Here is a 14,253-nt window from a genome sequence, read left to right on the forward strand (position 1 = left end):
TTCCACGATAAGATTGAGCCTATGCTGGAGACGCTGGAGAACCTTTCCTCCCGCCTGCGCATGCCGCCCGTGATCCCAGCCGAAGTTGATAAAATCAGGGAGTGCATCAGTGAAAACAAAAATTCCACCATGGAGCTGGAAAAACTGCAGCCAACCTTCGAAGCGCTGAAACGCCGTGGGGAAGAGCTGATTGGGCGATCGCAGGGGGCAGACAAGGACCTGGCAGCCAAAGGTACCGCACGGAAGTGCCGGAGACATCTCACGTCTGCTCGGAGAGGCAGTTTGTTATATTTAGCGTATCTAGGATGGCAAGTTTCTCATATAACCAAAATGTATCTTGTTTATCGGGGGACTGGCATTGATAGAGCAATAAGGAGCATTTGACTGCTCAGTGATAGGTCCAAATCCAGCCCCGTTCAGAGGGAACTGCAGACTGTTACCCCGTGGCAGCTCTCAGGGGGGTCTATTCCCAGTGACTTGGTTTCAGTTCAGGCCCTGAAGGGGGGGGCGGAAATGTCCACATCACAAAACCACCAATATGATTGGCACCTTTGTTGGCAGTCTTGGGCACAAGCCCATGGACTGAATGAGCAGAGGGAGGTGGTCAGGTGTGGGGTGGGCACGTGGGCAGGTTTGTAACTGTTCTCTGGATAAATAAAGACTGTATTTCTGTATCTTGGTGTTTGTCGCATATTCATCCAGCTTCTTTCTACGTTCATATTTCTGGCACTCTTGGCCACTTCAGTTCTTATTTGAAGGTTCCCTCAGGTTAAGTTTACACGGAAAAAGGGCCCCCGCGGCACGAGTCTTGGAGACCAGGTCTTCAGGTTCAGGCTCAAGCTGCGGTGCTAAATAAACCCTGCAAACGCTGGGGGTTCGGCTGGCGCTCAGGCTCTGAAACCCACCCCCGTCTCCGGCCAGCCTGAGCCTGCAAATCTCCAAGGCTGTGAGTGTCCCCATCGTCCAAAGCCTGAGTCTGCAGATCTGGGCTCTGAGACTCAGTGCTGCAGGTTGTGGAAGGGTTTTTTTTTTGCTGTGTAGACAAACCTGTAAACCTTTTTCATCATCACGTTTGTATGCAGATGCTTTGATTAGTAACTGGAGATTGCGGGTCAGAACAGGTGAAGAATAAAGAGTCCTGACTTGTTTTGTTTTTTTCCACCCCCTCCAGAAATCCAGGATAAGCTGAATCAGATGGTGTTTTTCTGGGAAGACATCAAGGCTCAGGCAGAGGGACGTGAAAGTAAGTTCCTTGATGTCCTGGAGCTGGCAGAGAAATTCTGGTACGAAATGGCAACCCTCCTGACTACTGTCAAAGAGACACAGGATATTGTTCACGACCTGGAGAGCCCAGGCATTGACCCATCAATCATCAAGCAGCAGGTGGAGGCCGCAGAGGTAAGGACTGTGGACATGTCATTCCACATTGGCCCTGTCTGTGCTACAGCTTGTAACCACGTTTGGGTCTCAAATGCAGATACAGCCAAATGTTGTTGTACCCCAGTTTTGTGAGCACCCAACATGGTTACAAATCATGCTCTCATTTTATTTAGAAACCATGGGAGAGCCGTGGTTTGGGGGCGCGGAATTTCAGGATATTGTTTCGTTTCAAGTGGAAAAAACAACAGCCTGTACCAGAGTCTGAAATGGTGCTAAAATCATCTTAGCTGTAACTACGCTGGGGAAACGCTTGTCAAGCAAGTGTTCAGAGCTGTCCGCTGCCCTGTTTAGAGCATAATTGTTACCATGGTTCTGCTCCCAATGTGGGCTGGATCTGTCCAGATTGTGAGATGCAGATTACATTCCAGTTAGACCTAAGGCTACTGTAGAATAAAACGATAAGAGTGGATGGACAGCAACACTCATCTCTATTTGAAATCATGTGGTAGAGTCCGCTTTGGATGTTTGCATAGTTGACTTTAGTTTGACTCAGGGTTTTTTTTTTAATATGTATACATCTCACCCTGGTTTACTTGTATGTGCCACTCCCATTTTATAACTAGTCTGACTTTGGTTTAGACATACTGGCTCTCTGACAACCCGTTTAATTCCTGGTTTCGTAAAACTCTCTGAAAACTCTATAACTTGCAGATGGGGGTCACCATCTTTCCAGTTCAGACAAATGCAGATGCGGTTTTTACCTTGTTATTCCCATCTGCTTGCAAATGGTGATGGCATCCCATGCATCGGACAATGGAAGAAGTGTGGATTGGACTCAGTTACCTGAAAACACATACCTGCTTCTTAATGTGATGCTCACCTGTTGGGTTGAGGGCTCATTGATCTCAGTCTTCAACCAGAATGCAAAACATTAGCTAGCCAGTGTAATCTCCATACTCTGATTCCCACTGCATGCACCGTCAAATGGAGTTTTGGAATAGCATTTACTAAACAAGCCTATTTTTTAATTTATCACCCTCTCTGAATTTAGACCATCAAAGAGGAAACTGATGGCGTGCATGAAGAACTGGAGTTTATTCGTGTGCTTGGAGCTGAATTAATTATGGCCTGTGGTGAAACTGAGAAACCAGAAGTGAAGAAAAGCATTGACGAGGTAGGAAAACCAGCAGCTCAGAGGTGGGGTACAAGGCCATGTGAAGGGCAGTGTTGGTTCAGATGGAATCGTCTACTGAATTTGGGGGCAATCCTGTGTTTTGCAGATGAACAATGCATGGGAAAACCTAAGCAAAACCTGGAAGGAGAGGCTAGAGAAACTCGAGGACGCTATGCAGTCTGCTGTGCAGTATCAGGATACGCTACAGGTGAGGCAGCTGTCGGTAGTTACTTGTATTGAGTGGACCAGCAGCCCATTGTGCTTGGCGCTGCATGAGCAGAGAACAAAAAGATAGTCACTGTCCCCAAAGAGCTGACAATCTAAGGTAGGCCCTGGGTACAATGACCCACTGAATGCAGTCCATTCAATCAGCATTTCTTCTGCTTCTCTGGTGACAATTTGAAATTGACCCAGCCTGCGTTCACCCTCTCAAATACACCCCTCTTTGGGGTGGGGGCGGCAAGGGATGGAGGAAATGGGCCTGATCCTAGTCTGCTGCTTATGCTGCGGTCTGTGGAAGGAAGGAGATCACTAAGCAGTGTGCATGAAAACTACCCATCTGTTTGCCTGGAAAGAGAAGTTCTGTTGATTGGTCCAAGGATGGCACAGTCTGCCCCCAAGCTCTGCTGATGGCCTGTGGAGTGGGTGTGCTTTCCTTGTCCAATGATCATGGAGGTCTGGTTTTCCTAGTTATGTATGTGTTCCTCTTAGGCAATGTTTGATTGGCTGGATAACACCGTGATTAAGCTGTGCAACATGCCACCGGTTGGCACTGACCTCAACACTGTTAAGGAGCAGCTGAATGAGATGAAGGTAAGCGTGCTACATTAGACACGGTTCTTCAGGGCTTGTTCTGTGTTGGAGGCAGAGTTCTGCAGTTTGTTTGTGGTTTTTTTTTTTTGTTTCCCCCTCCACGCTTTGGCAGGAGTTTAAAATGGAGGTTTACCAGCAGCAGATTGAAATGGAGAAGCTTAATCACCAAGGCGAACTGATGCTAAAAAAAGCGACGGATGAGACAGACAGAGACATCATCAGGGAACCGCTGACAGAGCTGAAACATCTCTGGGAGAACTTGGGCGAGAAGATTGCTCACAGACAGGTATGGTGAAGGAGAGCTGCCAAAACCCAGGGCTGAAAATAAACCTGTAAGTCGTCAGCATCCTCCTCCTCCTCCTCCTGCTCCCTCCTGATTAACATTTTTCTTTGCTACCTTTGAACAGCACAAGTTAGAAACTGCTCTGCTGGCACTTGGTCAGTTCCAGCATGCGTTAGCAGAACTGATGGCCTGGCTGACCCATACAGAAGAGTTGTTAGATGCACAAAGACCAATCAATGGCGACCCAAGAGTCATTGAAGTAGAACTTGCCAAACACCATGTACGTACTCTGTGTTCTGCCTTTTTGTCTGGCCTTAAAGGGGACAATGGCTCCCTGGAAGTTATTTGCATTGATTTGTTTCCTTGGGATAGGGTTGGAGTTAACAAAACATTGTAGAGGCAAATGTCTAACGTGACCCAATCCACCCTGTGCAGGTGCTGAAGAACGATGTGTTGGCTCACCAAGCAACTGTGGAGACAGTAAATAAAGCCGGCAATGAGCTCCTGGAATCCAGTGCGGGAGACGATGCAAGCAGCCTGCGGAACCGCCTGGAGAAATTGAATTCATGCTGGGAGTCTGTCCTGCAGAAAACGGAGGAGAGGGAGCAGCAGCTGCAGTCAATGCTTCAGCAGGTCAGTGAGCTTGTTCTGGAGACAGAAACGTTTGTGCTTGCAGAAGAGATCTGCAGAGAGTGTCTAGTGCTGGCTTGGCATCTCTCTTTCCCGGGTGAAGGGTAGAGGAGGTGATGTATAGTGTTCTCTTCACTGCTGGGAAAGGTATTGCTACCTCGGGGTGAGTGACTTGTGTGAGCTGTCGTAAGATGACAGGGCTCTTTAGTTTTACCTCGAGGTAAACTAGGTGAGGACAGCACTATGTCCCCACCTGAGATTAACCTCGCCTCGTTTACCTCATGATGAAACTATAAAATACCCTGTCTTCACTGTCTTTTGATCTGGGGAGAACTCTCACACATTAGTTACGCCACCTCCATCCCGGTAAGAAGTACACCTTTTTCAGCCGTGAAGACCAGGCCATAGATGGGAGGCACAAACGGTCTGTAAATAGTCAAGTTACTTCTTTCCAAACCAGAGATGCATTTGTTCCGAGGGGAAGTCCTGCTCTTTAGGATGAGCCTTTTCTCTTTGAGAAGTCAACTGTGTGTGTGTGAACTTGCTGAAATGGGTATATTGTTAATAAATAAATAAATGACAATACACCCCCTCTTTTTAGTGTCTTTGTAAAACTCTTCTCTGCCTCCTTATCCACCGTGTCAGGAACCCCAGTGTTAAACCTGAAAGCCAGGCAATGGTTGCTGCTGTCATCTGATCCCTGGCTGATTTTGTGTTCCTTAACAGGCCCAGGGTTTCCATGGGGAGATTGAAGACTTCCTCCTCTGGCTAGCAAGAATGGAGAGCCAACTGTCTGCATCAAAACCCACAGGAGGTTTGCCAGAAACTGCCCGTGAACAACTCAATGCCCATATGGTAAAGATTTCAAATGCCTCTAATTCAACTAACTTCTCTCTGAAATGTCAGCACGGAAATATGTCTGTGCCGCATGGTGTAAGTCTAATGGGGAATGGGATGAGTGTTTCTTTTGCCACTTCTCTCTCGCCAAGGTTACAGGGGACATTAGGTTTGCAGATGATGGCTGTGGACAGAATTTGCCACTATCTTAATGAATGAACTGCTTATCTCTACTGATAGCATGATGATAAATATCTCACTGTCAGTTTGCTGTCAGTCCTAACCCCAGTGTCTCCACAAACATGGAGTCTAGTGAACTGCAAATTCCCGATACAGTCTCTCTGTCTCTAATATTTTGATGGTGGTTTGGTGTAGGAGCTGTATGCCCAATTCAAAGCCAACGAAGAGGTCTACAGTCAGCTGTTGGCCAAGGGGCGATTGATCCTGCTAAGCCGCGATGACTCTGGCTCTGGCTCAAAGACGGAGCAGAGTGTCACTCTGTTGGAACAGAAATGGAACCTGGTCAGCAACAAAATGGAGGAGAGGAAGGTAATGTGTTGAGCTAAAATATGATCCCTGTTTACTACGAAAGACATGGCTTGAAAGTAAAATGCCATTAGCTCCCTGCTGCGGTAATGCTCTCTCCAGAACGCAGGTCGATTGCAATATGCAGAATCAGCCATGTGCTTCAGACATCCAAGATCAGTGCTTTTAGATCAGTTCTTTTAGATAATTTCTCTCCTGTTTACATCTGCTTAGCATGCCTTCTGACATAGGTGTTATCAGTGATGTCTGACATCAAAGTGTTAACTGTACAGCTAGTTACCAGAGCAGGGTAAATCTTAGAGAGAAAATTAAAGTAAAATTAAACGTGAGTGAACATAAGAGAGAGGCTGTTACACAAGAAATAAAAGAAGGTATGAAGAGCATTATCCAGTTCTGAAAAGCAAAGAGACACTGCTGCTTCTTAAGAGACAGCAGGCCAAATTCTCTGCTGACCGAACTCCGTTGCACTGGTACTTTGGTCAGCAATAAGTTCTCTCATGAAATCAGAGAAGCTGGCCTCTACCCGGGCTGAATTTCTGGTTCTGCAGCTGTCCCCACTGAAGTGTCGTCTCCCTGCCGCAGAGCAGCTTGTCTCAGGGAGGCTTGTTTCCTAGGAAGCTCTGATGGTGATTATTGAGCAGTCTCCTCTTTCATGTACAATTCCTGTCCGTTTGTTTCAGAAGAAACTGATTCTGAAACAGCCACTTTCACTGAAATCTCCTCTTCTTGGTAAACAAGTCATGTTCTTTGACTGAATTGATGAGTTCCCATTAGAGAGCTCATTTCATCTTAGCTTACAATACGTCTTTGTCTGCAAAGCCTCACATTGTGAACTTGGTGCTCTCTTGTGTTTTCTCTCCCCCTGCCACCCTTATTAAAATGCAGTCGAAGCTGGAAGACGTTCTCAACCAGGCAACAGAGTTCCAGAATTCCCTACAGGACTTCATTAACTGGCTGACCCTCGCAGAGCAGAGTTTAAACATTGCACCTCCACCCAGCCTTATCCTAAATACCGTGCTGTCTCAGATAGATGAACACAAGGTAACACTCTGATTCTGTTTTACAAAGCAAAAGTTTGTTGTAAGCCATGCTCAGTGCTTTCTGTGTCTGGAAGAAACTAGGAGACATTTCCATGCTTTTTCTTTAAATGAGAGTAAATCTTCGTTACTCTAGGTTTTTGCCAATGAAGTCAATGCTCACCGGGACCAGATCATTGAGCTGGATCAAACAGGGAACAAGCTGAAGTTCCTCAGTCAAAAGCAAGATGTAGTTTTGATAAAGAACCTTCTGGTCAGTGTCCAGTCCCGCTGGGAGAAAGTAGTCCAGCGTTCTGTGGATAGAGGCCGAGCTCTTGATGATGCAAGGAAACGGGCTAAACAGGTGAGGGATGTGAAAATGGTTGTAGAGCACCCGGCGATATTGCTTATTCTCTAGCTTTCAGAATCCAAGTGTCTCAAGCCTTCAGAAGGCCTGGAAGACACAAACACCAAGCTCTAACTGCTCTCACCTTTTGTGCAATTTCAGTTCCACGAAGCTTGGAAAAAGCTGGTTGATTGGCTGGAAGATGCAGAGAATCACCTGGACTCTGAGCTGGAGATTTCCAACGATCCAGACAAAATCAAATTGCAGCTCTCCAAGCACAAGGTAGAGGGTTTGTTTTCATTCCAGCTGTGATTAATGCCCTCAAGTGTGGGTTAGTTGGAAAGGAAGAGAAACCTGCTTCCAGTCAAAGCAGTGCAACACAGTCATTTTTCTAAAATCAGAGGGAAGAGATGATCCAATCAGAGGAACAGCATACTCCACGCATTAGTTTAACGTTACAATAGTTTAGTTACAAAGTTGTACGAGAGAGGCATTTATCCCACTAAGCTATTCACTCACAAGTTTTTATGCATTCTAAAGACATTTCCTTTGTGCTCTTCTCTGGTTGTAAAATTCAGGAGTTCCAAAAGACCCTCGGTGGAAAACAGCCTGTTTACGACACCACGATCCGGACTGGCAGAGCCCTCAAAGAAAAAGCCGTGTTGCCAGATGACACTCAGAAACTGGAGAACCTCCTTGGAGAAGTCCGGGACAAGTGGGACACAGTCTGCGGCAAATCTGTGGAAAGGTGAGAGGAACATTTGTTGCAGAATACTGCTGCAACAGTGAAGGACCGGAGATGGGATGACCCTGTGAGCTTGATTTATATCACACACTGTAAATGTGCTGTTGAGAATATGGATGTAGATCACAGAGCAGAGATGATGCCAAACATGGCATCAGAAATGTAAACTGAATGTCCAGCCAGTCTTCCGTAAGGAGATCGATCCGGGTGATGCTCAATCTGCAAGGAGGCTATGTCTTTTGGGGATTTGTCATGATGATGATAGCATCAGAAAGATGGGTGGAAAAAGAAACACTTTCCAATTGAACTGCAAGCAGCGTTGATATTCTGGACGGAAAGTTTGTTCAAACATCCTTTGATGCTCTCTTTGCAGGCAGCACAAGCTGGAAGAAGCCCTGCTGTTCTCTGGTCAATTCATGGATGCGCTTCAGGCCTTGGTGGACTGGCTGTACAAGGTGGAGCCCCAGTTGGCTGAAGACCAACCAGTCCATGGTGATCTGGATCTGGTCATGAACTTGATGGATGCTCATAAGGTAAGAGTGGGGGGTTTACCAGTTGCCCTTTGGGAAGCAAAAGTAACTTTAGTTCCCCATCCACTGCATAACAGACGTACCAGGCTTATAGCATCTTGGCAAGATGTGTGCTGTTGAGCTGCATATCCTGCTGTGCAGGTTGATTTCCATTGAGTAAATGCCTGGGAGACTGATTTGAAAGATGGTATCACTATTTTGGAATTATCACATAAACCTTCAGTTCTGCTTTGTTCCACCTTGGCTTTTATCAGAAAGATCTCTCTGTTTTTGGAGTGGGAGAGAGGGGGTAAAGTTTTTATCCTTCTGTAAACTCCACTTCGGCAGTATTCATCAGGAGGTCTCAGATGTAAGTGCTTTCACTTCTGGGTTAGGTCAGAGGTTCAAATCCCAGGCTAGAACTTGGGCTCCTGTTCCAAACAGCCACTGCATTGGCATGAATGGTGGTGTCCTATTAAACATGCCATCCTTTGGGCGAGAGATTAAATCAGGATTCCTTCTGCAATGCTCTGATGGTGCCCAGATGCAAGTTAAAGATTCCCATACTGCTCTCAGAAAGAGTAGAGGATATCCAGGATATCCACTTTGGTGTCCAGGGGGACAGTCGCAATAAAACAAGCTCAGCTGTCTCCAGCTTTGTGTGATGTAGTGCTGATGGTGTGACTGTGTTGTAGTGTAACCCACTGGTGCGTGTGTAACCTGACTGCGAGCGGATCTGTAACGTACGCTCACCAGTGGGTTATAATGTGTACCTACATATAACCAATTCTGTGTCGAGGAAAATAAATTATACTAGCGGAAAAATGCCAAAACTTGAAGCATTTCAAATGGGGTTTGGTGGAAGAAAGCAAACCACCAGTTCAACTTTATATACCCCCTATTGTCAGACTTGAAACACTTCAAGCCTATGCTGCCCCTCTTCTCTAGAGAACAAGAGTAAAACCCACAGCACGAAGACCCGTGATGGACCTTTCTCTTCTCCCTTCGTAGGTTTTCCAGAAGGAACTGGGGAAGCGGACGGGCACCGTGCAGGTGCTCAAACGCTCAGGCCGAGAGCTCATCGAGAGCAGCCGGGATGACACTACCTGGGTTAAAGGGCAGCTTCAAGAGTTGAGCAATCGTTGGGACACGGTGTGCAAGCTGTCGGTGTCCAAACAAACCCGGCTGGAGCAGGCCTTGAAGCAGGTAAGGAGAAAGAGGCTTCCAAGTTCGCTTTCACTTTCAGGCTTTTATATGTAGCTCTGAACCTGTACAAATTAAAGGGTGAGTCTTGTCAAGAAATGAACCAGAAATTTGTGTTCTGGAGCTCTTTACAAGCATTTGCCATCTTCCTGGGGGGGGAATGTTATGGGACGCGCTCTCTGCCCCACTGTGGTTACGATCCTGGACGAAGGCTCAGGAGATCTAGATACAATTCCCAGTTCTGCCAGACACCCTGTGTGGCCTGTAGCAAATCACTTAATCTCTGTCTCAGTTCTGCTTTTGTGAAATTGGGATAATACATCCCTACCATCTCAAGAGAGAGCCGTGTTGATATGCAGTTTTGGCAAGTAAGCCTAGGAAGGATAAAAGATGCCAAGGTGGTATTTTGATACATAGTAGTTAGTATATGGAATAAATGACCAAAGGTAAACTGAGCAGAGTACACAAATGGTTTTAAAAGGGAGTTTGTTCCCTTTTTCAGTGCAGCGAACTCAAAGGGAAGGGGACAGGCTACTTGACCAACTCAGTTGTTGTTTTGTTGATTTGTGTCACTGCAGCACCTACACGCCCCAGGCATGCAGCAGGATCTCATCGTGCTAGGCGCTGTACAAACACAGAGCAAAGACAGTCTGGTCTTTTATTGCCTCTGTTCCTATTAGAGACCCTGCTGTGCCTTGCTTCTTGAGTGGTGGGTAGAGACTCAGGCCGGGCAGAGACCCTAGGAGTCACTCATTGCATCTGTCTCTTGGTGCCGTTTCAGGCAGAGGAATTCCGGACTGCAGTCCACATGCTGTTGGAGTGGCTTTCCGAGGCAGAACAGACCCTGCGCTTTAGGGGAGCTCTGCCTGATGATGCTGAAGCGCTGCACTCGCTCATTGACATACACAAGGTAATCAGTCACTCAGGAATGTGAGAAAACATGGATTGAGCAGGTGTGTCTACACTGCAGTGCAAGGCCAGGGTTAGCAGAACTTCAAGTTCGCAGACCCTGCCTTTGTTAGCTTAGGGCTTGGTCTTCTACACTCATTTGTAACCCCAGGTTAGGAACTGTTGAACCTGGGTCCCTTTCTGGGGCTCCAATATTATGCAGGCCCAAGTCCAACCCCCCCCCATGTCCCAGACTTCCCAAAGGTGTGTCTGCTCTAGCCTCTGTTTGTGGTGCAGCGTGGGAAAACTTGACTGTCCAGAGGACAAAGAAAGTCGGTCCGTGGGCTTGGGGGATATTTTAAGCAGACTCCCAGATCACGAGTCCAGTGGGGGCTACGCCTGTGTTGCAGGGCAATAGGGCTTAAACCCTGGGTCCCAGCTTGACTCAGGCTTGGACTCCCCGTCCCCCTTGGGTCCTGGGTCCAAGCTCTGGGTTAGTGCAATTTGTGTGTCGCCGGAATGGGGGTTAGGCTTGAGCCTGAGTTCAAACTCTGGGCTTACACTGCTGTGCTGACATATCCAGAGCGGCCCTTCGTGAGAAGATGTGTGCCAGGAACAAAGGGCAGTAACTAACGTCTCACTGTTAGGCAGCAGGAGTGAGACGCTTGGGCAAGAGATTTTTCCAAACAAGAGATTTAGATCTTGTTAAATAGCTACATGGCCTGAGTTGGGCTGGAGTTGTAATACCAGGCACTGGTGGGTAGGGAAAATTACTTGTGCGCTATAAACCTAGAATGAAAATAACTTTAATCCAAAACTCGCAAGTCACTTTATTTTTGAGTTTAAATGAGGGGATTTTAGGGTCAGGTTAAAGGGACCAGATTGTCTCTGTTGGTATGACAACCGTTGTTGTTTCTGTGCAATCCTGCTGTCTAGGAGTTCATGAAGAAAGTGGAGGAAAAGAGAGTGGATGTGAACGCGGCGGTGGGGATGGGAGAAGTTATCCTAGCTGCATGCCACCCAGACTGCATTACCACAATTAAACACTGGATCACCATCATCCGAGCCAGGTTTGAGGAGGTGAGTCACAGAGGACCCGGTCTACTTGAGCAGAGGGAAGGTCTTTCTCGTCACTGCCGGGAAATAGGGCCAGTAATAGAATCAGTGATCAATCTCTTCTTTTGGACTTTTCTTTGTGGGGAAGTTCTCCAGCCTGTATTATGCAGGCGGTCGGACAAGATGATCACAGTGGAACCTTCCTTCCTTGGAACCTATGAAGCAGCAGGACATGTAAATGGGTTACTCTCCTGAACTATAGATGTCCTAGTCCTGTCCACTTGGATCAGTTCTCACAAGTCAATGTGCATCAGCCAGTGAACTAGCAAGAGTGGTGGCTGCCTTGTTTTCCTTATGGGTATTGTTTTCCTTCTCCTGAGGGAAAACGTCACAGAGTAAGTGCCTTTGTTTCCCATGCTGACGGCTAGTCTTGTGGATGTTTCCATCAGGTTCTGACCTGGGCAAAGCAGCACCAGCAGAGGCTCGAGACTGCGCTTTCAGAATTGGTGGCTAACGCGGAGCTCTTGGAGGAACTCTTAGCGTGGATTCAGTGGGCTGAGACCACACTGATCCAGCGGGATCAAGAACCAATGCCACAAAATATCGATCAGGTCAAAGCCCTCATCTTTGAACACCAGGTAACTCCATTGCTGAGATCTGTTAACTTCCTGTCTACCCTGCTTCTGGGGCAGGGATTGTGAGTCTGACAGGCAGCAGGGAGGCCAAACTTTTTGTAACAACCACCTTTGGGGAAGAAGAAGAGTTTACTTTTATGATCTTATTACAGCCACATGTTAGTCATCCAGACCTGTCACTTTTAAACAAGTCTAGGACCTGTGTTCCACTCAGCCCAGGGAGGAAAATATCAGGACTGGAAATGAAAGCCACAACTGTGGAATAGTTTTACCGCAAAGCCACATAGCTAGTATTCAGTATGTACTTGTGTGTCTGCTACGGGCTTGGAGTTTCTCAGCAAGAATCTAGAGCAGCAGCAGCCTGAAGTTGAGAAGATGATAAATGTTACAGTTCTCTTCTCCCTTTTGCCTTTAACAGTCCTTTATGGAGGAGATGACGCAAAAACAGCCGGACGTGGACCGGGTCACTAAGACGTACAAGAGGAAAGCCACAGAACCAGCTCACGGACCTTTCATTGAGAAATCCCGCAGCAACAGTATGTTTGCAGGTTCTTGCTCTGTGCATCCTCTACAGGAATGCATTCTGAGAGAGAGGGAAAAACACACAGGAAACTAATTAGTCTGGCTCTAATTCTCAATTAGAAATACACCCTGCTTTGCCAACCACTTGAAATTGGCTGGGAATTGCCAGGGAATGAGAAGGGGGAAATGAGGTGGCATTTGCAATAGTGGCTGACATATGCCAGGAGCTTTATTATTCTTTGCCTTTCTGCCATCCGAAGACTCCTGATGGCTCTGATTTGAGTTTACAGAGATTTTGCTATTTTAAGCATACTGAAAAGTTTGTGCTGTATTTAAGTGGTCTGGTTACCATTCTAGTTTCTCTCGCATGACCGTTTCCTCATGTCTGATTCTTGCAGCAAAAAGTCCTATTGGCGCGAGTTCAGGAAGATGAAACCAAAGGGACAAGGAAGACAGGAGTTGGTGGGGGTGGGGACCACAGATCAATGGTGTCTGTAAAACTGCAATACCACCAGGACGGTTGTGCTGAACGTTCTTAACCTCATCTTTTCTTTTTTTAAAAGCTGCCAGCTCAGTCCTTATGGGAAAGCCTGCGAGAGATTTTCTATTTGAGAAACAAACAAAGCTGTTGTCTTTTTTTTTTCTTGGATCATCCAAACCCCCCATCCTGCAATATCCCATGTGGCATATTTTTCTTTCTCTAGGGAAATCCTTGAGTCACCCTGCCCCTCCTCCCATGCCAGTTCTCTCCCAGTCGGAAACGAAGAACCCCCGGATTAACCAGCTCTCCGCACGCTGGCAGCAGGTGTGGCTGCTGGCCCTGGAACGCCAGCGGAAGCTCAATGACACTCTTGATAGGCTGGAGGAGGTAACGACCCCAAGACGCTGGTACACAAGGGGTAGTCTGTGGTGGAAAAGAGTCGTTTACTGTACTCCCAAGAGAGAAGGGCGGAGAACTGCCTCTTAAACGGCGTTGGGCATGTCATGGGCTCTGACTGCCCTAGTCCTAAAAATGCCAAACAGAAAAGTCTCCACTAAAATAGTGCGGCTGAAAACCATATTCCGTAGTAACTGCAGGTTAACCTGACTGCTCTGCGCTACTGAAGTCAGTTCTGCTGCTAACAAAAGTCAGACCTGGTTGGAAGCAATAATAATAGTCTGGCAAATATAGTGCTATGATGTATATTTTTTTTTCAAAACCTCTAATGTAATTTTTGTTTTCGTTTATGCTTAACAAAGCAGCTATGCCCAGAAGTGAGTGTGTTTGTTTTTTGTTGCTTTTTCTGTAGGTCAGTTTGGTTTATCCGTATGAACGTTTTTCTTTGTGACTTTTAACTCGGGGGCTTTTTTAAAAGCACTAAGATGTCATTGTTTTGAGTCACCCTGAGCTCTTCTTAGCTGAAGGGCTCCTGAAAATCCATCCTAAATGTGCTTCACTAACTGAACAGTCTTCTCATGAGCAGTGATTTAAGCTAGTCTTGGCCATTGGTATAGTCTTGGCACTGCAGTTCCAGAGAACTGAATTTGGAAGCATTTTGGGGTTTTGCTGCCCAGGTCCGCAGAGGTGTCGTGTCAAGAGTCAAGTTGGTGTGGGGGGAAGGCAGGCTGACGGCTGAATAAGCATTACTTGTTAGTTTATCCATGGAGCAACATTGCTATCCATCTCAGAG

The 14,253-nt window shown here is 46.8% G+C and overlaps 1 protein-coding gene across 9 annotated transcripts in view; it reads left to right on the forward strand.

The window, feature by feature from the left end:
- The window catches only part of MACF1 (microtubule actin crosslinking factor 1), a 257,757-nt gene that overhangs the window by 224,896 nt on the left and 18,608 nt on the right, over nucleotides 1-14,253 (forward strand). For 7 of the 9 annotated variants that reach the window (XM_073317698.1, XM_073317700.1, XM_073317701.1 and 4 more), the window contains 22 exons: nucleotides 1-232; nucleotides 1,172-1,398; nucleotides 2,432-2,554; nucleotides 2,661-2,762; nucleotides 3,266-3,367; nucleotides 3,480-3,653; nucleotides 3,775-3,930; nucleotides 4,086-4,283; nucleotides 5,007-5,135; nucleotides 5,493-5,666; nucleotides 6,549-6,704; nucleotides 6,837-7,043; nucleotides 7,188-7,307; nucleotides 7,604-7,773; nucleotides 8,144-8,303; nucleotides 9,291-9,485; nucleotides 10,264-10,392; nucleotides 11,307-11,450; nucleotides 11,876-12,064; nucleotides 12,480-12,597; nucleotides 13,288-13,451; nucleotides 13,823-13,837. In XM_073317698.1, the coding sequence (XP_073173799.1) occupies nucleotides 1-232; nucleotides 1,172-1,398; nucleotides 2,432-2,554; nucleotides 2,661-2,762; nucleotides 3,266-3,367; nucleotides 3,480-3,653; nucleotides 3,775-3,930; nucleotides 4,086-4,283; nucleotides 5,007-5,135; nucleotides 5,493-5,666; nucleotides 6,549-6,704; nucleotides 6,837-7,043; nucleotides 7,188-7,307; nucleotides 7,604-7,773; nucleotides 8,144-8,303; nucleotides 9,291-9,485; nucleotides 10,264-10,392; nucleotides 11,307-11,450; nucleotides 11,876-12,064; nucleotides 12,480-12,597; nucleotides 13,288-13,451; nucleotides 13,823-13,837 (3,384 nt within the window). The remainder of the gene's footprint in view (nucleotides 233-1,171; nucleotides 1,399-2,431; nucleotides 2,555-2,660; nucleotides 2,763-3,265; nucleotides 3,368-3,479; nucleotides 3,654-3,774; nucleotides 3,931-4,085; nucleotides 4,284-5,006; nucleotides 5,136-5,492; nucleotides 5,667-6,548; nucleotides 6,705-6,836; nucleotides 7,044-7,187; nucleotides 7,308-7,603; nucleotides 7,774-8,143; nucleotides 8,304-9,290; nucleotides 9,486-10,263; nucleotides 10,393-11,306; nucleotides 11,451-11,875; nucleotides 12,065-12,479; nucleotides 12,598-13,287; nucleotides 13,452-13,822; nucleotides 13,838-14,253) is intronic. The other 2 variants (XM_073317695.1, XM_073317693.1) reach the window with 1 other exon arrangement.

The sequence above is a fragment of the Lepidochelys kempii genome, chromosome 19, assembly GCF_965140265.1.
Source record: "Lepidochelys kempii isolate rLepKem1 chromosome 19, rLepKem1.hap2, whole genome shotgun sequence".
Taxonomy (NCBI): Eukaryota; Metazoa; Chordata; order Testudines; family Cheloniidae; genus Lepidochelys; species Lepidochelys kempii.